Below are 27,989 nucleotides of genomic sequence, written 5' to 3'. Positions count from 1 at the left end.
GTGGATGGATGCAATAACTCAGTAAATCTAAATGATCTCCAGTGTAAATGTCTCCAGTCCAGCCCTGATGGGGAGATGACCCAAACATAATGTCCACATGCTGATCAGGATCTTCTTCTGGATCTGGAACTGACGCCAAATTTAACATGGGCTCTAATGGGGAAAACATTTCAATCGTCTTCTTCTCCCAAACTCCAGTTGTGATTGACTTCAGACTTGGTCTACAGCTTCTGTATGAGGATGGCAACAGAAGTTAGTGAAATTATTTGGATCTGGATCTGATTCTGGATTTGGTGCCACTTTGACAAATGTTCCCATTCTAACAGATAGGAAGTAGATTGATCCAATAAATCAGTATCAATGATATCAAGTGTGAATTTGAATTTTGTACAGATCTGATTGAATATGAGCAAAACATGGACTATTTCTGTAATAGAATAAATACACAGAACTGGGGGAGAAGAAATGGATCTGCATACATTTCCCAAAGCTTTGAATTTGGCCGCTAAGCTACAGGGCCATTGGTCCAATTTTTCTTTTTCTCCTCTTACTGTGCCGTTTGGGTTCAGCTGTGTACAGAACCGAACAGGTGCGTACTGAAACGGTTCAGTTCAGTATGTGTACCGTTACAGGCCGACTGGTGTTGAATAAAGACACAGTTTGTTAGAAGGGTTTGTTTGATCGTAGGTTAAGAACATTGTGTTTGTGTTCAGGACTGGGATGTGGATCAGATCATTTATTTGATCATTTTTTCTAGAACCACTTCATACACAAAGGGTTCAAATCCTTCTTTCTTGCCACTGTAAAATGTTCCCATTTATGAGGAGGTGATGTTGACAGAACAGTTCCAGACGCTGTGGTTGTAAAGCTGTCTTGGTGGAACCCCGTGGGTCCTCAGAGCCGTCCTCATGTGGTGTGACAGTGAACAGGACCACAGATCCACAGGCCTGCCTGCAGTCCAGCAGCCAGTAATGGTCACACTAGAAAATAATGGAGAAAGACATTAAACTCTAAATTACATCCAATAAGCGTGTCTGCTCAGCCCCCATCAATATGTGTGTGTGTGTGTGTGTGTGTGTGTGTGTGTGCATTGTGAATTGCTTTCTCTTCGTATAAAGGAAAAAGGTCACGTGATAAAAGCATTTATCAGCTGCTGAGTCTAAATGTTTTCATAGACCTGCAGCGCTCCACTTCTCCTGGTTCATCATGTTAGGGTTTTGCCTGCGGCTGTGAGATCTTGAAAAATGTATTCTAGGAGTATTAATCAAAGGTTAAGTGCTCCGTACAAATAGTGTTGCTTGAGGAAGGTCAGGCGTAATCATTGTGATTCATCATCTGGGCTGTATTTATTCCCAGCACATTTCAGTCATTACTGTTTGACATATTTTTTTCATTAAATAAAATGAAACGAGTATAAATCTGAACTTACTATTGACCAATATGTTTTTCTGCGTAAAAAGTCCACAGTGGAATATTAAAACATGAATGAGCTGGAGTAAAACTGTTGGTTTGAGCTGATTCAGTTCAATCTGGTTTTATTTATATGGCAACGAAACACAACAGAAAGGCGCTAAACAAACTGAGGTCAAGACCTTACACAGAAAAACAACACAACAGATCCCACATGAGCAAACATTTGGTGATGGTGGGAAGGAAAAAACTGCCTTTAATGCAAAAAAACCTACAAAAACAGCGTCAGACAGAAGCAGGCTCAGGGTGGGTGACCATCTGCCTTAACTGGATGGAAAACAGAAACACTCCAAACAGGCCTGGGGTCTGTAGCAGGGTTCTAAACTCCTGTTCTGTCAGGTTCCACATTCAGTCTGATCTGATCTGCAGTGGACCCAACCAGGAAAATACGAACAGAAGAACCCAGATAGAATGACAACTGACAATTTAGGTCTGTGTTTTAGTGCAAAGAAAAAAACATTAAATGATGAAAATACTTACTTTTATAAACTACCCAAACAAAAAGATGTGAATAACCTGAAAAAACAGACATTTCTTCAGAAAAATCAGTGTAATTTTCTCAGTCTTCTTCCTCCACTTCTCATTAGTCCATGTGCATTCTGGATCAGATCTCCAAAGACACTAAACACTGAGGAACAGGAAGAAAAGAGTTCAAACTGGACTGAATTTAATACAGACATTTCAGGTTGGACACATTTGTTCAGGTTAGTCACATTTTATTGGTACAGGAGAGTCTGGAAATGGAAAGAGTTTCAGAATTTAATGTGATTTTTGGAAATTTTAAGTTGTTAATTCAAGATTTTGTGCTTAATTCAAGATTTTTTTGGGGCTTAATTCAAGATTTTTTGCTAAATTTAAGTTTTTGGGTTTTTTTTTGCTTAATTCAAGATTTTTTTTTCTTTTTTTGCTTAATTCAACATTTTTTCCTTAATTCAAGCTATTATTTATTTATTTATGTATTTATTTTGCTTCATTCAGTTCAAGACTGTGGAATTTTTGACTTTGCTAAAACATCCCACAGGCCAGATTGGAACCTTTGGCGGGCCTCATTTGGCCCCCGGGCCACATGTTTTAGACCCCTGCTGTAAACGGTCTTTTTCTGGTTTTTACACTCACTTACCAAAGAGTCCCACTGACTTCCTGTCCTAAATAAGACCTCCATTAAACTGTGACTTACCTGCTGTTTCCTGTCTGAGCAGCTTCAGTGTTCGCTAGAGCTCAGAATGGGACACTGTTCAAAACAACACATGGTCATTTTTTTTCTTTCCAAGGTGTTTTTTATTAAGAACAGAACAGGAATAAAAACATCCACTATACATGAATTCACCACCCATGACCCAACACATAACCCCTACCCAAACAAGAACACATACGAACAACCACTGAAGAAATGTATGAAAAAATGAAATGAAAATTATAACAAAAATATTAACAGCCATGTTTAAACAGCAGAAATAAGCGCAGTATAAAAGAACAAACAAAAAACAAGACAATAGAACAAAAAACAAGGGAAAAGAAAAGAAATAATAAAAAAAAAGATACATTAATATTTGTTTATTTAAAAAAAAGAAAAAAAAAAGGGGGGGGGGGGGGGTTACTCAGAGATTACTGTTGTGGGTTTCTCTTAAAATACCAGAATGCCCCATATTTTAAAAATGTATTCTCAGATCAACACACTGTTTTTCAAAAAGTCCCAGGTCAAAGTAAGACGCCAAAGCCAGTTTTCCTGGTCAAACTCTGAGGTGTCCAGAAGTCCAGAACCTCCTGGACCTGGTGTTGGTCCTCCTGAGACCCAGCAACGCAGCTGGTCCTCTTTAATGGACAAGAGTTTCAAAACAAAGCACTGTCCGCTGCAGAGGACGCTGCTTAAACTGGACGGGTTGAGCTGCTGTGAAAAGGTTTCATCTCTCATCCAACAGTCTTCTTCAGTTCTTCAGAAGTTGAACCAAGAAGAACCACCAAGACCAGTGATGACCAGGGTAAATGAGAACCTGCACAGACCACATCCCTTTAAAAAAAAAAAAAAAAGTATGTGGAAAACTGTTGCATCATGATCAGGACACGTATTGAATGGAAAAAACCCAAACCTTTACCTCCTGGGTCTGAGGAGGATCTGAAACCCACATGGCGTCTCCACACCCCTGTACTGGACTAACTGGACTCACACCCCTGTACTGGTCTAACTGGACTCACACCCCTGTACTGGTCTAACTGGACTCACACCCCTGTACTGGACTAACTGGACTCACACCCCTGTACTGGTCTAACTGGACTCACACCCCTGTACTGGACTAACTGGACTCACACCCCTGTACTGGTCTAACTGGACTCACACCCCTGTACTGGACTAACTGGACTCACACCCCTGTACTGGTCTAACTGGACTCACACCCCTGTACTGGACTAACTGGACTCACACCCCTGTACTGGACTAACTGGACTCACACCCCTGTACTGGTCTAACTGGACTCACACCCCTGTACTGGACTAACTGGACTCACACCCCTGTACTGGTCTAACTGGACTCACACCCCTGTACTGGTCTAACTGGACTCACACCCCTGTACTGGACTAACTGGACTCACACCCCTGTACTGGTCTAACTGGACTCACACCCCTGTACTGGACTAACTGGACTCACACCCCTGTACTGGTCTAACTGGACTCACACCCCTGTACTGGTCTAACTGGACTCACACCCCTGTACTGGACTAACTGGACTCACACCCCTGTACTGGACTCACACCTCTGTACTGGTCTAACTGGGCTCTGTGGTCCGCCCCTCCACCAGGACCGTCTGGCAGTGGTTGGGCTCCTTCTCCCTTTTGTGTCAAATCTGATGTTTTTTCTTCAGCTTCGGTCCAGTCTGTTCATGGTGAGCTTTGGATTTGGCCGAGGCAGAACCTTTTCTCTTCTCAAAAACAAATTAATTTTGGAAAAAAGGCTAAAAAGTCTAGTTTTGAATGTCTGGGGTCGACAGAAACTTGTGATGTTTAAAACGGGGTCAGGAGTAAAAACGTTGGAGCCACTGCTGGAACTGGTGCTTTCATTGTGTCTTAGATCTTGCACTGATCAGGAATCCACCGTCCAGTCTGCAGGTGTGCACACTGGGTTGAGGTCATCTTCTGCTTTTCTTCTCCCTCCAGAGCCTCCTTTCCATCTGCTCTGAGTCCACATGAAGGAGCTCAACTTAACTATGCACACAAGTGTTTTGAATTTTTCACCATCCAGCTGACACAAGCTTCCAATAAACATTGAAATGTACCATGAACATGTTTATGTCTGCTCTATGTGCAGCTGTCATGTGTGTGAAACAGGTGAAATGTGGTTCAAATGTGGGTCCAGCTCTGAAAGCGCTCGCTGTCACCTGCTGGATGTTGGATGTACCGTTCTACTGGTCATCATCAGTTAAATCACAGTTATATCTAATTACAACAGTGACACCAAAGATACGTATGAATGGAGAAAATTCCCAAACTTTGTGTTGTCAGCTGTGTTTATAATCCACTGTCACCACATTTGCATTTTTTCTCCCAATGGCTCCAAGGTAAAAACCTAATTAATTGGAGCTGAAAACAGTGGTATCAGCACCGTATCAGCATCACCAAGGTAACTAAGTCTGCATGAACTCAGAACGACTCCACTCAAATGTACAGACTATTCTCAAACTCAAGGTTTACTCTGATAAAATAAAGCACAGTAAGGAAAAAAAAACTACAAACAATTAGCATATGCACAACAAGCATTTCATTTATCATTTTAATTAAGTGCTCTGGGTAATTTTTACTTTAACAGCTATAAGTTCCATCTTGCAAATCAGATTCTACCAAAGTAATGAGCAGAACTATTTACAAGATAATGTGATACAAAAAACCCCCAACATACACACAGAGGAACCTCATGTTGGATAAACGATTGATTGAGTGAAATCTTTATTTCAAACATGTAGACAGTGAAATCAAAACAAAAATCAGCCCACAAAATAGCAGTATTGGTACATAAAAAGTTGATGAGTAAACAAAAGAAAAATAAATAAATGAAATTAAATGAAATTAAACATACTCGAAAAGGAGTAGGAAGAAGTAAAAACATATATACTCCTACCAACAATCTGTAATCCTAATGATCTCTATAAAGCAGTTATTATTTTATATGAAGATCAATATAATAATAATAATGATAATAATAATAATAATAATAATAATGAAATTATATCACACATCCTTTTTCCTATATACACTATAATAATAATAATAATAATAATAATAATAATAATAATAATAATAATAATAATAATAATGAAATTATATCACACATCCTTTTTCCTATATACACTATAATAATAATAATAATAATAATAATAATATCCCACATCCTTTTTCCTATATACACTAATATAATAATACCCATTTACAAATGATCCTGTCAGATATTAATACCAGATATGATAGAATATGGTAGAAGTTTCTTTGGACTATAAATATATTAGCGACAAAGGCGTCTGTTTCAGCCCATTAACACATGGACTAAACATCAGTACATTAAGTGTAATGTCTTTTTGATGTTAGCCACTCAGCTGTTAGCGTTAGTGAACACATACTGATGTCGAACAGCTGTGTGCTCTGTGAATATGGAGAAGAGTTTGTCAAACACTGGGGATGCTCCTCTGTTTCCAAGGACACTGATGGACTGTGCACTTAATCAATGTGTTTAAGCAAGCATCAGATTTTACACAGGAGCTCCACCCCCTGTAAACTGCCGGTGGTAGGAGGAGGGAATGCACACCGGACATTTAGTCGGCTTCTTTTTGGACTCTCATTTAAATGGAAATTTGCGGCTCGATGATGTGCAGAGGTGCATCCAAATGGAATATTAGATCGAATAAAGCCCTGTGTCCAGGGCAGCCTAAGCCCCTCTCATTGTGTCTCAGACTAGTGTCAGAGTCCATTACAGGAGGCTGAGCATTCTGGGATATCTGATGATGTCAGCGGTGCTCAGAGCTGAACCGCTGACACTGAACACAGCCTCGCTCACTTCCTGTTCACTCCCTGTTCACTTCCTGTTCACTCCCTGTTCACTTCCTGTTGACTGTCTGTTCAGTTCCTGTTCAGTTCCTGTTGACTTCCTGTTCACTCCCTGTTCACTTCCTGTTGACTTCCTGTTCACTCTCCGTTGACTTCCTGTTGACTTCCTGTTCACTGTATGTTGACTTCCTGTTCACTGTATGTTGACTTCCTGTTCACTCTCTGTTCACTTCCTGTTCAGTCTCTGTTGACTTCCTGTTCACTTCCTATTCACTCTTTGATCACTTCCTGTTCACTTCCTGTTCACTCTGTTGACTTCCTGTTCACTCTCTGTTGACTTCCTGTTGACTTCCTGTTCACTCCCTGTTGACTTCGTGTTCACTCTCTGTTCAGTTCCTTTTGACCTCCTGTTGACTTCCTGTTGACTTCCTGGTCACTGTATGTTGACTTCCTGTTCACTCTCTGTTCACTTCCTGTTCAGTCTCTGTTGACTTCCTGTTCACTTCTTATTCACTCTTTGATCACTTCCTGTTCACTTCCTGTTCACTCTGTTGACTTCCTGTTCACTCCCTGTTGACTTCCTGTTGACTTCCTGTTCACTCTCTGTTCAGTTCCTTTTGACTTCCTGTTCACTTCCTGTTGACTTCCTGGTCACTCCCTGTTGACTTCCTGTTGACTTCCTGTTGACTTCCTATTCACTCTCTGTTCACTTCCTGTTCACTCCCTGTTGACTTCCTGTTCACTCCCTGTTTACTTCCTCTTCACTTCCTGATGACTTCCTGTTCACTCTCTGTTGACTTCCTGTTCACTTCCTGTTCACTTCCTGTTCAGTCCCTGTTGACTTCCTGTTGACTTCCTGTTCACTGTCTGGTGACTTCCTGTTCACTGTCTGTTGACTTCCTTTTGACTTCCTGTTCACTCTTTGTTCACTTCTTGTTCACTCTCTGTTCACTCCCTGTTCACTTCTTGTTGACTTCCTGTTGACTTCCTATTGACTTCCTGTTCACTCTCTGTTGACTTCCTCTTGACTTCCCGTTCACTTCCTGTTGACTTTCTGTTCACTCTCTGTTGACTTCCTGTTGACTTCCCGTTCACTTCCTGTTGACTTTCTGTTCACTCTCTGTTGACTTCCTGTTGACTTCCCGTTCACTTCCTGTTGACTTTCTGTTCACTCCCTGTTGACTTCCTGTTCACTTCTTGTTGACTTCCTGTTGACCTCCTATTGACTTCCCGTTCACTTTCTGTTGACTTCCTTTTCACTTCCTGTTCACTCTCTGTTGACTTCCCGTTCACTTTCTGTTGACTTTCTGTTCACTCCCTGTTGACTTCCTGTTCACTCCCTGTTGACTTCCTGTTCACTTCTTGTTGACTTCCTGTTGACTTCCTGTTCACTCCCTGTTCACTTCCTGTTCAGTGAACAAGAAGATGAACTTTTCCTCTGGTGCTATTAAGTTTAGCATTTATGCATGTATGTATATATATATATATATATATGTGTATGTATGTATGTATGTATTTATTGATTCATTTTTTCCACAGTAGAACACATATTGTGCGTCTTCACACAATAACCAAATCTGGTGTTTCTAAAATAGTGTCCAGGCCTTTATTTACATTGTCTGAAGAAGGTTCCAGACCTTTATTTTATGGAGGCTTGTGTTAGACCCAGACCTTTGGTTCCAGTTACCTCTGCCAAGGAGGTTCTGTTTTTACCACCACTGGTTTGTCTGTCTGTCTGTGTGCAGATAACTCCAAAAGTTATGGACAGATTTGGATGAAATTTTCAGGAAATGTTGATACTGGCACAAGGAACAAATGATTACATTTTGGTGGTGATGGGGGGGGTGGGGGGGCACTGATCTGCCTTGGCAGAGGTCTGTGCTTTCCGAGTGCGTTTCTAGTTTATGTTCTTTAACCCTTTCATCCATGAATTATGTAAAAAAAAGAAGTATCTAGATTTTTTTTTAGATTGATTTTATTTCTCAAAATTGGGCTAAAGTTGAAATGCATTTTGAATGTTTTAAAAAATGTGGTTTTATTCAGAAGATATTGAATCTCCTCAGACCCAGGAAAGGACCAGTTTGGGTTTTTTTTTAATTCAGTAATTGATGATATTGGAAACATGATGATGCAACAGTTTTTCAGATGCATTTTTAACCATTTTTATGGAATGTCTTTTTGCAGTGGACAGTTTTTGGTTTTTTTTGTCTAAATCTGTGAACCTCTTGTCCAGTCGTGAATAGTAAACCCATGTGTGGGTCTGAGGAGGTCCACTGTAGCAGATCCCAGATCAGTCCATATTCTCCAACTCAGATGATCCTGTAGTTCATTGTCTGTCTGAGGGTCTGTACAGACTGGACCCATGTGGTTTGGACTATAGTACCTTTAGAACCCTTTGAACGTCAGTTCAACTACTGTATGTCCCAAAAAAAATTACAATCAGACTTATTGCAATGATAACTTTAAAAATAGTGAATTGATCTAAATGTTATTTCAGGGTATGAAACTATAACTTATTATCTCCATCTTGCAGAAAACCCCATTTAATTTGCTCCTGTGGTCACAGAAATGTGGATCTGAGTAAAACATGTCAGTATGGATGCACCGATTCTGATATGAGTATCAGGCATCGGCTCCGATACTCAGTGTGTGTACTTGTATTCGTACTTATAAAAGTAATCTGATACAAATGCACTGATCCCACTTCTGTTCGTGTGCCATTCCCAGTTCAGTGCAGCAGGTACGAGGAGGAGGAATAATGTGTGTGAGTGTGAAGAGTGTGGAGATGGAACCAAAGAAATGAGTCTGATCACAGTAAGGCTGACTGACAGTAGCGTTCAGACACACACAGATACAGACGCAGCCTTCTGTCTGTAATCTGACTACATTCATCTGTTTTCCACCTGATGGAGGATGAGTACCCAGACACAGAATACCAGCAGGAGTACGGAGCGGTGCGGACCGCCGCCAGTGGAAGTGAAAACCAAACCTGTCACTCATCTGTGTTTTCTCTTCCTGCTGAAGCTAAACTTTTAAACCTTACAGAGAAAACACTAACATTAGTATCACAGTAGTGTTCCTCTGTCGTCTACAGGTTTGGTATTACTGACCTTCTTCTTCTTCATTAAACGTTCCTCTTCTTCGTGGTATTTGTCCAGTATGGTTAATTCAGAGCGGCGCCCCCTGGTGGATTAACTGACAAACGCTCATTCCAACACATTAAATGTCAGTAGCAGCACTTTGTTCCAGTCAGACTAATGACAACGACAGTAAAGCACATTTACAAAAGGAACGAACAACTGGAATGGGATTACTAAGGACTAGGATCGGTACTTGGTATCGGCAAGTACTCAAATGGAAGTACTCGTACTCGGTCTGGAAAACAGTGGTATGGGTGCATCCCTACATGTCAGAAGTCTTTTCCCTCCAAGTTTTGTGAGGAGACGTGTTTCCTTTGTCTGAACTCCTCCCTTACCCTGTCCAGACGGTGGTTTGTTTCAGTGTACCTTAACTCTGAGCAGGAGCTAGTGCTGACTGAACAAACTGAATTTACAGTTTGAGAACTGGATCGGTAAGAATCACAGTGAAATGCTTGTTAACAGATGTTAGCTTCTTAGGGAACAAATGCAAAATGGGAATTGACAGATCAATACATCTGTCAACAAACAAACCTCACAGAGTACACACCACTGATATAATGTTATGCACACAATTTGAATTCATGTGTTCGTTGTCCTGTCGGTTGTGAGCAAAATATTTTCATTCATATGGATGTTAAGAGCATCCAAGTGCCAAACTGGGAAGAAACGAACCCATGACATGTTTTACACAGGTCCACATTTGTCTGTGGCCACTGAACCAAATTAAACAGAGTTTTCTACAAAATGGAGGTAACAAGTTAGTTTCATACCCTGAAATAACATTTAGATTGATTAATTATTTTGAAAGTTATTAATGCGGAAAGTCTGATTGTAATTGTTTTTGGGACATACGTATGTGTTCACACATGTGGACGTCATGCATGAAAGGGTGAATAAGTAGAAATAGTTGTGTTCATTTTCATCTGTGCCGTGATTTACTTCCATTTCAAGTTCCAGTGGATAGAAACCACATCAAATGACAGTTTTGTTGAAAAAGTAAGACACACACCTGTAGTGACTGGATCAGACAACACCTCAGATCAGTGTAAAAGTGTTGAAAACAGATGGATAATGATGTCGACTGTTTCCAGATGAATATTCCAAATTCAAGTCCATTTATCTGAGTCACATGTGCCTGTTTTCAGTGTAGACTGTTTGAATCTGTGGCAGATTCTCAGTGTCTTTACTATCAACAATAGCAGATATTTCCAAACATGTTATGACAAGACAATCTATCACACACACACACACACACACACACACGCACGCACACACACACACACTCTCTCTCCACTGTGTGTGTTTCATCTTGACAGAAGCCGTGCTGATCCTTGCCTGTGTTCTGTCCTTGCGTTTGTTCAGTTTCCAGACCTGTGGATGCCAGACTGTGCGCCGCCGCCGCTGAACCGCCTCCGTCGTCCGTCCGCGGCTGCTCCGTCCCCTGCCGGCATCACTGTCTGCTGTCTGCGTGGTCACACTGGGGCCCATGTGTGCACGAAAACTGCAAAGAACCGCAGGGGAAGAAAGGTACGCCAGCTCCAAACGCACCATTTTTTGGACTGATTTTGAAGTACAAAAGGTGAAATTAAAATACAGGAGCTGTGTGATGTGGATAAATGTCTGCACGATGGTGGAAAATGGCACCAAAAGAGCAGAACAGAAACAGGCCTTCACACATTCTGCTCTGTGAGAAGTGACAGAACATTCACATGTGTTAAAGGAACCTGACTGGAATAAGGTTTAGATTCACTTCTTCAGACCCCAAATGTCTGGTCTGTCCATCTGTCTGTCTCAGTGAGAAGTCTGTCTGGAATGGTGCAGCTTGAATCCAAATATGAATCAGAATTTATTTGTCATTGCACAGCAGTACAATGAGATTAAAAGCTAACCTTAAAATGCGACCACATAAACCGATAACAGTAACAATAAACAATTAGAGTGAAGTGACGGTGCAAGTGTGTGATGGTGAATAAATAGAAATAAATCAACTCTGTATGTAATGAATAAAGTCAATTCATATTTTCATTCAGTGTCATGATGGCTTTGGGATTGTAAACACGCAGCAAGCAGTAAATCTCAAAAGCCACAATTTATTTCGGTTAATGAACGACTGCCCCAGTTTCTTTACCTTTAAACCACCTCGGTACCAAAAATCTCCAGTTGTCTTGGACAAAAAGCTGCGTGTTCTACAGATTTTCAGACCAATGTTGGCTCTGGACTACTGCATTTAAGGTGCTTACTGGGGGGGGGGGGGTTAATTTAAATGAACTCACCAGTTCTGTTTGGGATGGACGGACCAAACCAGGAGAAATGAAGAACTCACCAAAAAGAAGGTTTGAGGTTTTAAAAAGTTAAAAGGAAGCTGGATTCATTGCTTCAGGCCAAAATAGAAAATGTTACAAAAAGAATCTCGCATCAAACACACTATTTGTCACAGAGAGAAAAAGAAAAAGCCCAAAAAAAGAGTTTCCTTTATTACTTTTATAGTCTTTAGTGACTCTAGACACTCCCATTATTCAATGACATCAATCGTCGTCTGCTTATTATTGGTTAATAATAGTTACTGGGCAGAACATGTCAGTCACTCCATCAGCTAATTCTAAGAAGAACACATGATGAAGGTCCGTTTGAGTTTAACAAGCGCCCTGGACACCTGTCAATCAAACCAACTGCATAGCTGAACCACAGAGTTTCAGAAAGCGCGTCTTCCTGAACACCTGCACCGTTAGGCTGGCATGTCCGGAGCACAAAACCCCAGGTTCATAATCTGGGTTTTCTGCTCGACTCTCTTTAGCACAGCTACTGTCTAAAGCTGTAAAATTAGATCTTTTACGTAGAATCTGACCTTTTCTCCAAGTTCAACACAGACAGGTGTGAGTTCATCTAAACCACACACACACACACACACACACCTACACACACACATACACACACACACACGAACCAAACCTGACTGTTCAGTACCTCTAAAATAAAACTGTAAGATACAGTTCATCCGACATCTTCGAGCCAGTCAAAGTCACACATTCATCTTCCATTTAACATACAGTACGTCTTACAGGACAGAAGCTGTTTTTTACTCGGTTTGTTTTGGCCATGATGAAGGCGGGACTAACCGGTTCAGAGTAAACCAATCACAGATAAGGTGGATGTGATACTTTTATCAGAGATACTTTAGAATACAGGTGTAATCTGGAATTCAACCTTATGTTTGAATCCGACAGCAGCTGCAGAGGTTTTTGGACCTGGAACTGACTTTGACTCACAACAAAAAGAAGTGGGTGCATGTGACGCATGGTCAAACACCCGCCCCTCAGACTTGTGATTGGTCGGTATAGAACCCATCGTACATATTTCACAGTGATGGGCCCAGTTCCAGACTGTTGAAACAGTATTGAATAAACTGAGTAAACCTGATGGACGGACAGGGTAATAAATATCCCCCTGAGAACCAGGAAAGTCCAAGTTTGGGCTTTTTTACTTAAACTGTGTGTCCTGATTGGAAACAACACGATGCAATAGTTTTTCAGATACATTTTTTATGGTTTCTTTCTTTTTTAGTGGAATGTTCTTTTGCAGCGGACAGTGTTTGTTTTGTTTTGTAGTGAAGCTGTGAATCTCCTGTGTCCTGCAGAGGACACACATGCACTGGTTGGACTCAGGAGGATGTGGTGAAAACCAATAGTTTTGTAGTAAAGTTGGACCAGCTGACCGATGCAGACCCTTTTCCAGGTGATGTTAAAGTAGAGCTGGACCACTGGTCTGTGGAGGATTATGGACGACTGATGGATATGATACAGGTGGAAAATGAACAAGCACACAAAGAACAAATCACACTGTGCTACAGTTGTTTGGGTTTTTTAAGAAAATATGTTTCAGAGATTAAATCTGTTAAATGTGCCATATTTTAATCAGATTAATTGTTAAACTCATGACCAAAGCATTGGTTTGCTGATGTTTTCCAGGTATATGATGGTGTGTTCTTCCACACATATGTTAAAAAAAAAAGTGTATATATATATATATATATATATATATATATATGTATATGTGTGTAAAATTACCTCCACCAAGGAGGGTTTTTGCCAGCGTTGGTCTGTCTGTCTGTGTGCAAGATAACTCAAAAAGTTATGGACGAATTTGGATGAAATTTTCAGGAAATGTTGATACTGGCACAAGGAACAAATGATTAAATTTTGGTGGTGATGGGGGGGTGGGTGGGGGGGCTGATCTGCATTGGCAGAGGTCTGCGCTCTCTGAGTGCTTTTCTAGCTTTTTTTTTTCTCATTTCTTTGTACCTCCGTTAGTTTTAGCTTAGTCCATCACTACTCTTCCTGGAGTCCACACCCAACACAGTTGTCTTTATACTGCAATACACAAATGACCAAACACACACACACACACACACACACACACACAAAACAAAACAACACAAACAACTACAAACCATTCATTACAATTCCAGAACAAAACCAGCATCTATCTTATGCAGAACTCAGTTCAGTTATCAGTACCTCCAAACAGTAGTGTTTCTCATACTTTGTAAATACTCAGATGTATTTCAGTTATATATCAATGTAATGTCAATCAGCTAAACAGTAGCAGACACCCAGCATTGTTTAGCAAATAAATGCTCTTTCAGTAATTCTTTAAATCTGTATCTGTTATTTTCTTGACTGATTCATCCCAGCAGAGTATGTTATATGTTGGTTTGAGTCCATCCATCCAGCAGATGTGTAGATGTTCCACTGATAGAACCGCTCCAGTCCAATTTAATTTAGTCCAGTTTAATTTGTGTTGTCATGTACAGACAGTGAAGTCGATCTGACACTAATATTCATCTGGACTTAAACCCATTCTATCATTAATTCACAGATTTTCTCACATTAGGTCAAGTTGAACTGAAGACGCTGGTGTTCAAAGTACTGAAGTCACATTTATGGACACTTTTGACTGAACATATAAACATGTGTTTGTTTAGTCACCCTGTGAATATTCTGAACAGACCTTTGTGTGACTTCAGTCCTTTCAGCTCCAGGTTCTTTAACTCCTGTTGTTCTGGAACTATTTGACTTGTAGACCGGTGGAATCATGTGTGACTGATGGATAGAATACAGATATCATCCACAGAATTATTCTGGAACACCATATGTACATTTAGCTGTTTACAGCTGTTGTGGAGCTGCTCTGCTTTCAGGCTACACTAACCTGCCAGCCATTACACATGTACATGTTTTCAATTTAGCTTTTTGTAGTGCTTTGAAAAGACAGAAACTGAAAGAGTGAGGCAGAGAGGCTGGAGGGAGAGCGACAAAGCAAGACGACACAGCTGTCAGAGGAGAGAGAGAGAGAGAGAGAGAGAGAGAGAGAGAGAGAGAGAGGCGATGAAGGTTTCAGCGCTAGTAATTGTTTGTTGAAGTGGCTGACTGGAGGAAAGAGTGCTCTGAAGGAGAGAGAGAGAAGAGAAAAGAGAGAGAGAGAGACAGAGAAAGAGAGAGAAAAAAGAGAGAGGAAGTGTAGAGAGAGAGAGAGAGAAAAGAGAGAGAGAGCACACCTGTGGAGAAACTGCCTCCTGTGGAATGACGCCTGAATGTCCAAGTGTTTCTGCACAGGTGAACGCATGTCATATATGTGTGTGTGTGTGTGTGTGTCTCAAGGTTCTAATAGTTTTGGATTTTTCATTATAGTCTAGTTTTATTTAGTTTGGATTTTTTTTTCTCTAATTCACTTCATTAGGGACCGAGCCGAAAGGTAAGGCCCTCTCACACAGTCAGAGGCCTTGCCTGCAAGCAAGGCCCTATTGTTATTCGTTCGTTTTTTATTATTATTATACTATCGTCACTTTAAACTGGATTTTGACCCCCTAAACATGCTCCAAAACTCACCAAATTTGGCACACATGTCAGGCCTGGTGAAAAATTTGATAAAATGAAAAAAGAAACCCCATAGGTGCCAAAATGGGCTCTCTAGCGCCACCTATGTGAAAAAAAACGGTAACTGCCCTAGTGGCCAGTAGGAATGTCGTAGAGACATGGAACCAGTGCCAAAATATTTGTTGGATGAAGCACTAAAAATGATATGCTGACAGTGATGACCTAACTCAAACAGGAAGTTCGCAATATGCCTTTCAAAATAAAATTTTCAAAACTAACTCCGATGACACCGTTTGTCCTATTGACTTCTAAATAGCACCAAAAGATAGAGTGAACCCTCTGCACAAAAGTGGTCTCGTAGCTTAGTCTTAACTGTCTTAGTTTTTTTTTTACAAGCCTGCAAAGTTGCGATGTTTGGAAGTCATTTTTCACTTTGCAGTTTTTCCCCACATGTGACATATCTACGCGTTCATGGGACTCACCACAATGTTCACATGCAAAAAATTTTGAGATAGGATTTACGGTTATTGATTTATAACAATTTGTTTATTTTCATACTTTTTCCTCTTTAGACTGCCATTTGACTCCCTTAACATGCTCCAAAACTCACCAAATTTGCCATGTATGTCATGGCTGGTGAACACTTTCATTCAATATCAAAATTAACCCCTTGGGTACCAAAATGGACTCTGTAGCGCCACCTATGTACTAAAAAACTCACAAAATCTGCCCTAGCGGCCAGTAGGAATGTCACAGAAACATGAAACAAATGCCAAAATGTTGGTCTGATTGAGCCGACAAATCATACACTGACACTAATGAGCTAACTCCAACAGGAAGTTGGCAATCTGCCTTTGAAAGTTACTCTACGTTTCTGCAATTACTGCTTATTCATTTCACACTTTTAAAAAAAAAATTATACCTCATTAAATTCCCACAAGTCTGCAGAATCCAAAAGTGAAAGAATTTTTCAGATACGACCTACGGTTATGGAATTATAGCGATTTTTTAAAGACTAAGTTTAGTTTCACTTTTCACAATGGCAAAATCCCTATAAAAGTCTTGCAGGTGCATTTTTAACATGTCTCTCTGTAGTGCAGTGGTTCATGTAGCTGACTGTGGAGCAGAAGGACCCTAGTTCAAGTCCCAGGCAATCCAAAATTTTTTTTTTTTTTTTCTTTTTTAAAACAGGTTTTATTGCATTGTATTGTGGATATTGGATATTTTGCACACATTCAAAAGTACACGGAGTACATTTTTTCAAAATAAAACCCCAATTAAGAATAATACAAAATGTCTATTACATAACTTCTTTTTATTTTTATGACCAAACGCTCAACTGTTTTTACAATTTCTTGTACATTCTGTTGGGTTTCTGTAAATTGACTTAGAGTCTGGTTTTGACCAACTCTATATATAAAATGTCAAGAGATAACTTTCTTGTGATCTGGCGCTATATAAATAAAATTTGATTGATTGAGTGATTTAATTGGTTTTCCCCTGTAAGTCGCTTTGGAAAAAAGCGTCTGCCAAATGCGTAAACATAAACATAAACATAAACACAATGTTTCTTCATTCAAAAGTACTCTTTCTCACAGACACACATGCTCACACAATAGGGTTTTTCCAAAATAAAAGCCTTAAATGTGATAAATCATCACTTTTATACTCACTTATTCATACAACTTCAATTCATTTTTCAAACTGATTCTTTCTCTCACATACAAAACAAATGCACATACACACAGTAGGGTTTCCAAAATAAGAGTCTCATTTTAAAGGTGATGGTGGCTTCAGCAGAGGGTCGCTGGTGTTCTGTACAGATGTAAGGAGGACAGACACTAAAGGATGGGAACTGGTATGGGGACGGAGAGGTGTGAGTGGAGCTGAGGTGTGGAGGGTCACGGGAGGCGGATCACAGGGGAGGCGGATCACGCGGGGGGGCGGATCGCGTGGGAGGCGGATCGCCCGGTGCGAGGTCCCGCCCAATGCTGCTTGCAGCTTTAATTTTTATTTGTTTTTAGAACAGGTTTGATAGTTTTTATTAGTTTTCATTTTTTTCTAAATGCTTAGTTTTAGTTCAGTTGTAGTTCAGTTGTAGTTCAGTTGTAGTTCAGTTGTAGTTCAGTTGTAGTTTAGTTGTAGTTTAGTTGTAGTTCAGTTGTAGTTCAGTTGTAGTTCAGTTGTAGTTCAGTTGTAGTTCAGTTGTAGTTTAGTTGTAGTTCAGTTGTAGTTTAGTTGTAGTTCAGTTGTAGTTTAGTTGTAGTTCAGTTGTAGTTTAGTTGTAGTTCAGTTGTAGTTCAGTTGTAGTTCAGTGGTCTCTTTTCTCTTCTTCTCTGTGCTCCTATTCAAATCAATCCCAGACAGGACTCTGCTGCTTTAGTCTCCATGTTTCCAGGTAGAGTGGGGACCAGAAGACGACTGGAAACCACAAGTGACGGACCCTTAAATATCATATGATGCCAGCAGCTAAAATTGCTCGAGCGAAATAAATCAAATTTGTATCAAATCGACGTTGACAAAGACGAAAACAAAGGGAATTTTATCCATAATTTTTATCCGTTTTACTTAGTTTTGTAAACACACAATACAGTTTCAGTTAGTTATGTTTTTTTTTTCTTTTAATTCTAGTTTTTATTCATTTCACTTAACGGAAATGTTTTTTCAATTCTAGTTTTCATCATTTCATTAGTTTTCATTAACTATAATAACCTCGGTGTGTGTGTGTGTGTGTGTGTGTGTGTCCTAACAGTCAGTGTGTTAGCGCTGTGCTAAAAGGGCAGCATGACCTCATCCCCGCCGTGAGTAAATGTGCATGAAAACCTCCTGGGGAGCGTCTGAAGTGTGGACTGTTCAGGTCAGTGCTGTGGGTCTGTACGCTCCAGCCCACTCCTCTCACACACAGTGTCATTAATATATTTCAAGGAGCGGGAAACACAGCGTCTGTCGCCTTGCACCGGTCTCTGTTGCATGCTGATTTTTGATGGCGTTCATAAAAAGCCGGAGCAGGCGGTGTGAAACCATATAAAATCACTTTGAGCGAGCCGCGCTGCCTACGAAGCCATGAAGACTTACTAAGGAGTGCAGTGTTTTTATGAGCGGGTCGTCCACTCCGGCTCCTGGAGTGACGGGGGATTTCTTGCTTCTATTGAATTTGCACTTACTCTTTATGTTTTGTTACAACACCAGAATAAACTGTACTCGATCTGGCCCCAAAGGCCTTCACAGCCAACAAGCTGAGATACAGCCTCAGCTTTGCTGGGTAGAAAATTACATATTTAAATTGGCCTACAGAAGCTTTATGTGCTCTCCCATATTTTATGTTATCTCAGCCGATCATATTTTGCAGCCGTCTGGGAGAATGAATCGAGCAGCGGAGGATGAATAGAATGGTAGTGATGCTACGACTTGAAGGAGTTAGCCCAGGGTTCTAAACTCCTGTTCTTTCAGGTTCCACATTCAGTCTGATCTGATCTGCAGTGGACCCAACCAGGAAAAGAAGAACAGAATAAACTAGAAAGAATGACTACTGACAATTTTTGTCTGCGTTTGAGTGAAAAAAAATATTAAATGATGAAAATACTTACTTTTATAAACTATCCAAACAAAAAGATGTGAATAACCTGAAAAAACGGACATTTCTTCAGTAAAATCAGTGTAATTTTCTCAGTCTTCTTCCTCCACTTCTCATTAGTCCATGTGCATTCTGGATCAGATCTCCAAAGACACTAAACACTGAGGAACAGGAAGAAAAGAGTTCAAACTGGACTGAATTTAATACAGACATTTCAGGTTGGACACATTTGTTCAGGTTAGTCACATTTTATTGGTACAGGAGAGTTTGGAAATGGAAAGAGTTTCACAATTTATTTTTTTTGCACTAAAACAGAAAAACATTTAAAGTTGTTAATTCAAGATTTTTTGCTTAATTCAAGATTTTTTTTTGGCTTAAAGCTCTACCTACCGATGTGGCATTTCTCACAGCACTAAGTAGAAGTTTCAACATGAACAACCCGCCTCTCTCCAAAGCCCCGCCCCCTTCCCTCTGCCTGAGCTCTGAGGCTCCTCCTCCTCTCTCCTCCTCTAATCTGATGCGCAATGAAAACAGAGGAGGAAGCAGAGGTGGAGGTCCGGTCCGTTTTGGTGTGTCCGCGGACCCCTCCCTCAGTAATCAGATGCATCATCCACCTGCTGCGGGCCCGCGGCTCCTGTTCCATCAGTAGACCTGGTCCATCAGTAGACCTGTTCCATCAGTAGACCTGGTCCATCAGTAGACCTGTTCCATCAGTAGACCTGGTCTGTGCAGTACTGGGTCAGGGTCTTCACTGCAGTGCCCAGGGGATGGGCGCGCGCACTGTGAACGCGCGGCCTCCGCGAATTTTCCGTGGACATTTGAGGTTTCATAGTCCATACATTTATCATCCTACATCATCTTACATGTGTGACACCAGGTACATGTACCTGTATGAGTCCCACCGTCAGAAAAGCTGAGCTTTATGCAGACCTGTTCAGTCCAGTACAGCTGACTTCCAGACTTTTATCTCCATCCTTCATTCATCAGACTCCTGTTTGTTCCCCTCAGTTGTTGTTTCTGTTCATAAATCTGTTTAATCCCTTCCACATGTGCATGTCAGTTCTATCCATACACATCCTAGACAGTAGACTGTGGTCAGTGGTCAGTGGTCAGTAGACTGTGGTCAGTGGTCAGTAGACTGTGGTCAGTGACAGCAGACTGTGGTCAGTGGTCAGTAGACTGTGGTCAGTGACAGGAGAAGCAGCGACAGTGAAGCATCAGATTCAGAGGGACACATATGGGATGTGAGACGGAGATAATGAATTGGATGCTGGACGGCCGTAATGGATGATTGACAGGAGGCTCAGCCAGGTTCGGCCAATTATTTTATTCGGACCGACTAAAATGATTGGTCAGACTTTTATTAGAAATATATGAGAATTAAACATTTTTGAGTTTCAATACCTGGTGGATTTCTTTTCCATTTTAGTTTGACACACACTTATTAGGAGCATTTGAAGATGACAAAAGAAAAGTGTAAAAATGGCACATCATACGGTAGAGCTTTAATTCCAGATTTTTTGCTAAATTTAAGATTTTTTTTTTTTGCTTAATTCAAGATTTTTTTTGCTTAATTTACCATTTTTTCCTTAATTCAAACTATTTTTTTTTGCTTAATTCAATTCAAGACTGTGGAATTTTTGACTTTGCAAAAACATCCCAGGGGCTGGACTGGAACCTTTGGTGGGCCGCATTTGGCCCCCGGACCGCATGTTTGACAGCCCTGAGCTAGAGGGAGGTGTATCTAAGCAACAGTGTGTTGGATGGAGCTTGTTTCCCTGAAATAAACCTGCTATGACCAAGAAACCTTTCAATTATTAATATCCACGGGGGCATGCCCACACCAAATTGTTTTTTGCGGTTTGGATGTGAGTAGCAGTAAGTGCTCCGGGCGATACTGCCATCGATCCAGCGTCTCTTTGCTGTTGAAGAGCACAGTTGGGCAGGACGCTCAGATCAGGCTCCTGAGCCGCCGCCGCCTCACACCAGCGGTCGGCCGTGGATGTAATTTGTAAAGGCTGCGTCCGAGGGTCAGGAAATTCCACCTGCGGAGCCAGAAAAGGTGGCCCCTCTTTGTCAAGGGTCAGAACGCCGGTGAAATGAGTACGGCTCAAAATGAAAAGCTGCAGCTCAAGTGTCAGACGTACGCCGGAGCCGAGAAATGGCATTTTATCTGCCTATCATCTGTCTGTCAGATGAAGGCGCCAGGGGATGGGACGAGTCAACAGAGGAGAGACATGAGGTGTCCCAGCATTTATTTATTTTACAGGGAATAAACATTCTATTGAACCATTAAAGACTCAAAATACCCACCAGTGTCCAAAGCATCGACTGATCTAAACTGTTTCATTCCTGTTGATCCTCTAATCCTATTAATCCATGTCAATAATTGGCGTCAAATACAGTTCTTCCTCTTTTCATGGTCATCAGATATGACCACATTTGGACGTTGCAGAAAACTGAATACCCAGTGTCTTTTTCAGTCCAGTCTGTCCTGAACTGAACACAAACCCAGTGTGTCCGTCCACTGGCACTGATCCAACTGCATGGGTTTGACTGGAGAAGCAATGTTGGAGAAGATGACGGTGTTTCCACGGTAACTACGGAGCCTCTGAACGACTAAAATGCATCAGCAGCGCAGAAGTTGAGCTTTTCCATGAATGATCCCAGTGTGTCTTCAACAACAGTGTTTGTTTTTTGGGCATAAATTAGCTGAACCTCATGCAAATCCTGTGGACTGCAGAAGAACCTGACCGCTGGATGACATCTGATTAACGCCTCTGCCGTGGTGTTCATTTTCACTTGAATAACATCAGAAAGGAAATGAGTAAATTTTTAATTGCCATACTGCTGGGCTTTACACGCACTTCATTGAATTCATGGCCTGAAAGGCTTCTCACTGTTCCATGTGTGCTGGTGCAGGTTTTAGTCTGGGACATGAGTAGGAGTGAGTATGGGAAGAATCTGACCATACGATACAAATCACAAAACTAGGATCACAGTACGATCTATCATGGTACTGTTAAAAAGGCAATTTTTTGTTTGTTTCTTTTTTAAGAATGATTATTTCCTTGAAGAATTGAATTCCAGCAGAAATCTGCACAAATCCTAAACACATTTGTATTTGATCCCAACAGGATCTAATGTTCTATCAGCAAATGTTCCAACTGTGTTCAAACTGAAATTCTGTTTTCCAGACATTCCAGTTTCAGATCCTGTTCAAATGTTCAGATTCTATCAGTTCACAACTAACATCAGAACAGGATTGGAGTTCAATCCAAACAAAGGAACAAACATTATTGAATAAAAGAGTGTGAAATAAGAAGAAATAAAATCTAAACAATAAAGACAAATTAAAATGAACCTCCACAATATCTGCATTTGAATAAATACCTAAAAATATTCACACGGTGCTTTTTAATATCGATACAGTGTTGGGAAATGAAAAATCATGATATATTGCAGAACCCATATTTTGTAACAGCCCCAGATACTCGACCTAAATGTAAGCTTTTGCAGTATAACAGTTAGTGATAATCAGCTGATAACACTGACATCTGGGTTCTTAAATCATGTTCTTGTCAAATTCAGTCTTTTAATATTTTTGCTCTAATACACGATATCAGTTTGGATAAAATAAGGTCATGTCTACGTCCACAGTACTGAGGCAGTAAATATGGGCGTGTCTGCGTCCACAGTACTGAGGCAGTAAATATGGGCGTGTCTGCGTCCACAGTACTGAGGCAGTAAATATGGGCGTGTCTGCGTCTACAGTACTGAGGCAGTAAATATGGGCGTGTCTGCGTCCACAGCACTGAGGCAGTAAATATGGGCATGTCTGTGTCCACAGTACTGAGGCAGTAAATATGGGCGTGTCTGCGTCCACAGCACTGAGGCAGTAAATATGGGCGTGTCTACGTCCACAGTACTGAGGCAGTAAATATGGGCATGTCTGTGTCCACAGTACTGAGGCAGTAAATATGGGCGTGTCTGCGTCCACAGCACTGAGGCAGTAAATATGGGCGTGTCTATGTCCACAGTACTGAGGCAGTAAATATGGGCGTGTCTGCGTCTACAGTACTGAGGCAGTAAATATGGGCGTGTCTGCGTCCACAGCACTGAGGCAGTAAATATGGGCGTGTCTACGTCCACAGTACTGAGGCAGTAAATATGGGCGTGTCTATGTCCACAGTACTGAGGCAGTAAATATGGGCGTGTCTATGTCCACAGAGCCAGTCAGATGTCCTCATTTGTCCTGTTCCAATCAGCAGTAGGACATGTCTCAGATCCACTCATGGACACTGTTCCATGAGCTCATTGTCCTCTTGTGTCCACAGTACGCTGCTCATATATAGAGTATAACGCCCCCCCATACACACCACAACCACATGATGTCAGTCCACTACAGTTTACTCTGGTTTGGGCCTTTGGTCACATGACACCGGCATTGTCAGTGACTGAAACCATTTTTTTGGAGAACAGGTCCCAGAGCGTAAACATGTCCCAGCTCCGCCCCTCTTTATTTCAGTCTTTATTTGACTCTCTATTTCAGTATTTATTTGACTCCTTATTTGAGTCTTTATTTCATTCTTTATTTCAGTCTTTATTTGACTCTCTTTTTCAGTATTTATTTGACTCGTTATTTGACTCTTTATTTCAGTCTTTATTTCAGTATTTATTTGACTCCTTATTTGACTCTTTATTTCAGTCTTTATTTGACTCTTTATTCCAGTATTTATTTGACTCCTTATTTGACTCTTTATTTCAGTCTTTATTTGACTCTCTATTTCAGTATTTATTTGACTCCTTATTTGACTCTTTATTTCAGTCTTTATTTGACTCTCTATTTCAGTATTTATTTGACTCCTTATTGACTCTTTATTTCAGTCTTTATTTCAGTCTTTATTTGACTCTCTATTTCAGTATTTATTTGACTCCTTATTTGACTCTTTATTTCAATCTTTATTTGACTCTTTATTCCAGTATTTATTTGACTCCTTATTTGACTCTTTATTTCAGTCTTTATTTGACTCTCTATTTCAGTATTTATTTGACTCCTTATTTGACTCTTTATTTCAGTCTTTATTTGACTCTTTATTTCAGTATTTATTTGACTCTCTATTTCAGTATTTATTTGACTCTCTATTTCAGTATTTATTTGACTCCTTATTTGACTCTTTATTTCAGTCTTTATTTGACTCTTTATTTCAGTCTTTATTTGACTCTTTATTTCAGTATTTATTTGACTCTCTATTTCAGTATTTATTTGACTCTTTATTCCAGTATTTATTTGACTCCTTATTTGACTCTTTATTTCAGTCTTTATTTGACTCTTTATTTCAGTCTTTATTTGACTCTTTATTCCAGTATTTATTTGACTCTTTATTTCAGTCTTTATTTGACTCTTTATTCCAGTATTTATTTGATTCTTTATTCCAGTATTTATTTGACTCTTTATTTCAGTATTTATTTGACTCTTTATTTCAGTCTTTATTTGACTCTTTATTTCAGTATTTATTTGACTCCTTATTTGACTCTTTAGTTCAGTCTTTTTTTTACTCTTTATTTCAATCTTTATTTGACTCTTTATTTCAGTCTTTATTTGACTCTTTATTCCAGTATTTATTTGACTCTTTATTTCAGTCTTTATTTGACTCTTTATTCCAGTATTTATTTGATTCTTTATTTCAGTCTTTATTTGACTCTTTATTTCAGTCTTTATTTGACTCTTTATTCCAGTATTTATTTGACTCTTTATTTCAGTATTTATTTGACTCTTTATTTGACTCTTTATTTCAGTCTTTATTTGACTCTTTATTTCAGTCTTTATTTGACTCTTTATTTCAGTATTTATTTGACTCCTTATTTGACTCTTTAGTTCAGTCTTTATTTGACTCTTTATTTCAATCTTTATTTGACTCTTTTATTTCAGTCTTTATTTGACTCTTTATTTCAGTCTTTATTTGACTCTTTATTTGACTCTTTATTTCAGTATTTATTTGACTCCTTATTTGACTCTTTATTTGACTCTTTATTTGACTCTTTATTTCAGTCTTTATTTGACTCTTTGACTCTTTATTTCAGTATTTATTTGACTCCTTATTTCAATCTTTATTTGACTCTTTATTTCAGTCTTTATTTGACTCTTTATTTCAATCTTTATTTGACTCTTTATTTGACTCTTTATTTGAGTGGTGCTCCGACAGGTGTACAGTAGGAGTCGTTGCACCTCAGCAGGAAAACCCCAAATTAGAAACAGAAACAGCAGCAGCAGCGGAAACACAGTGAAGCTCAGTAATTGGAGGGACAGGTGTCACTGGGAAAGTCTCTCCAACTCCTGGAACTTGACCCCAATCAGTCACATTCCACCATTTTTAAGCAGCTGCTCTTGTACTGTGTTTTTCACCCATTATTTCCATCATCTAACCTTCTCTGTTTTGTCATTTTTATGCCTCGGTGCCAGAGCTGGTGTGTGTCTGGGTTGTCCATCTGTCCATCTGTCTGACCGTCCATCTGTCTGACCGTCTATCTGTCTGACCGTCCATCTGTCTATCTGTCCATCTGTCTGACCATCCATCTGTCTGTCCGTCTGTCCATCTGTCTGTCTGACTGTCCATCTGTCTGTCCGTCTATCTGACCATCTATCTGTCTGTCCATCTGTCTGTCCATCTGTCTATCTGTCTGTCTATCTGTCTGTCCATCTGTCTGTCTGTCTGACCGTCCATCTGTCTGTCCATCTGTCCGTCCGTCCTCTCATATGTCTGTCTGATTCATGTGAACGTCAGATCTCAGGAACAGTTTGATGGAATTCCTTCAAACTGGACCCCAGCGTTGGTTGGATTCCAGGCTGAACCGGGTCCATTCTATCAGCTGTTCCTGTACTCATCCACATGCACAAACATGCACTCATTTGCACAGATTTCTATTGCACACTTCTCTATTTATGAAGGTCTGATGGACTATTGGTGTCAGCTGTTGTTGGTCCGTCTGTAAACTTTTTCCAGAACCTTCTTCTCAAAAACTGTCACCCAGTTTAAATTCATAGCAGAGGTAAATTCCAGATATTTGATGGACGTCAGTGGGACTGGTTTTGACTGGGACCTAAAACTGTTTTAGATTTGGATGGAGCTGAGGCCAATATAAACATTTATCGTCTGCCTAAACCTGTTCTATGTCACCTGAATTCAGTCAGTTGAATTAAAATGAGTCTCATTTGTATTTTCTATATAATGGATGACTGAATAAACATAAACATAAACCTGACATTTTCATGTAATTGTTCTTTTTATACCAAAAGAAATAGAACCATCTGCAGTTGTCATTATTTATTGGTCATTTGAATAATATTGTGCTGATCTGAACCACTTCACATGGACTTTGGGCTGAATGTGGAACCTGAACTGAAATGATCTGGACTCCTTAAACTAAGTTCTGTTTATATGTTCAGTGGAAGTTTGGCATTTCAGACATTTATTCCACAGGCTGGATTGAACTCTGTGGCGGGCTGGGTGACACCCCTGATGTAACCCATCATCTGTCACTCCATCACATGTTTATTTATGTGTTTACAAAAATAAACAGTGAATATTAATGAACATCTACAGATCTACAGCAACTGCAGCTGGAAATATTACATCTGTAGTCCCTAAACCCATATATATATATGTGTATATATATGTATATATATGTGTGTGTGTGTGTGTGTGTGTGTGTGTGTGTGTGTGTGTATATATATATATATATATATATATATATATATATATATATATATATATAGTGCAGATTATAACAATAGTTCTTTATTATTGGAGCGACTGTAATGCCCAATATTTCCCTCTGGGATTAAATAAAGTGTTCTGATTCTGCTTGTGATATAGTGACAGGATAAAAGATTTAATAAAGTGATAACAGTAATAGTGGTCCTAACTAATATATATGGGTAATAAGTAATATAAAAATAATAATAAGAATAATAAACTATAACTCCATGTTAGAAGCTCAGTTCCACTGGTGGATCTTCAGACATCTGCTCTGTCTGAACAGAACCTCCTCCTCTGAACAGAACCTCCTTCTCTGATCAGAACCTCCTCCTCTGTCTGAACAGAACCTCCTCCTCTGAACAGAACCTCCTTCTCTGATCAGAACCTCCTCCTCTGAACAGAACCTCCTCCTCTGATCAGAACCTCTTCCTCTGAACAGAACCTCCTTCTCTGATCAGAACCTCCTCCTCTGAACAGAACCTCCTCCTCTGATCAGAACCTCCTTCTCTGAACAGAACCTCCTCCTCTGAACAGAACCTCCTCCTCTGATCAGAACCTCTTCCTCTGAACAGAACCTCCTTCTCTGATCAGAACCTCCTCCTCTGAACAGAACCTCCTCCTCTGAACAGAACCTCCTCCTCTGATCAGAACCTCTTCCTCTGAACAGAACCTCCTTCTCTGATCAGAACCTCCTCCTCTGAACAGAACCTCCTTCTCTGATCAGAACCTCCTCCTCTGAACAGAACCTCCTCCTCTGAACAGAACCTCCTCCTCTGAACAGAACCTCCTTCTCTGAACAGAACCTCCTCATCCATGGACCATCTGTGAAAGTGAAGTGAAAACGCTGTGCTTTTGGAAAACTACTAAATGCAGATTTGTCCCATTTCAGACATGTGGACGTCATGTCCATCTGTCTGATCATGTCAAAGATGGAAATCTGACAGTGAGTCATCATTACACCTTTTTAATTTCATCTAACAACTCATTAAAAACCAATGAATCATGAAACCAACAGCTGAAACACAATCAGTTTGATCAAATGAAATCTAAAACACATGATCGTTGGGTTCCATTTACTGGATGGACTTAGATTAGAAATGAACAAAGCGGTCCCAGGGGGTCTGCAGGTCCAGAAGAGGTTTGGATTA

The 27,989-nt window shown here is 40.1% G+C and overlaps 1 protein-coding gene across 1 annotated transcript in view; it reads left to right on the top strand.

Annotated features, from left to right (window-relative positions):
- LOC115412785 (thrombospondin type-1 domain-containing protein 7B-like) overlaps positions 1-27,989 on the top strand; it is a 61,072-nt gene that overhangs the window by 19,383 nt on the left and 13,700 nt on the right. Inside the window, exon 7 of the mRNA XM_030125447.1 lies at positions 10,997-11,161. Within this exon, the coding sequence (XP_029981307.1) occupies positions 10,997-11,161 (165 nt within the window). The remainder of the gene's footprint in view (positions 1-10,996; positions 11,162-27,989) is intronic.

This window comes from Sphaeramia orbicularis, chromosome 21 (assembly GCF_902148855.1).
Source record: "Sphaeramia orbicularis chromosome 21, fSphaOr1.1, whole genome shotgun sequence".
NCBI lineage: Eukaryota > Metazoa > Chordata > Actinopteri > Kurtiformes > Apogonidae > Sphaeramia > Sphaeramia orbicularis.
The sequence above is the reverse complement of the archived record's forward strand: the minus strand, read 5'-3'. Positions and strand labels throughout refer to the sequence as shown.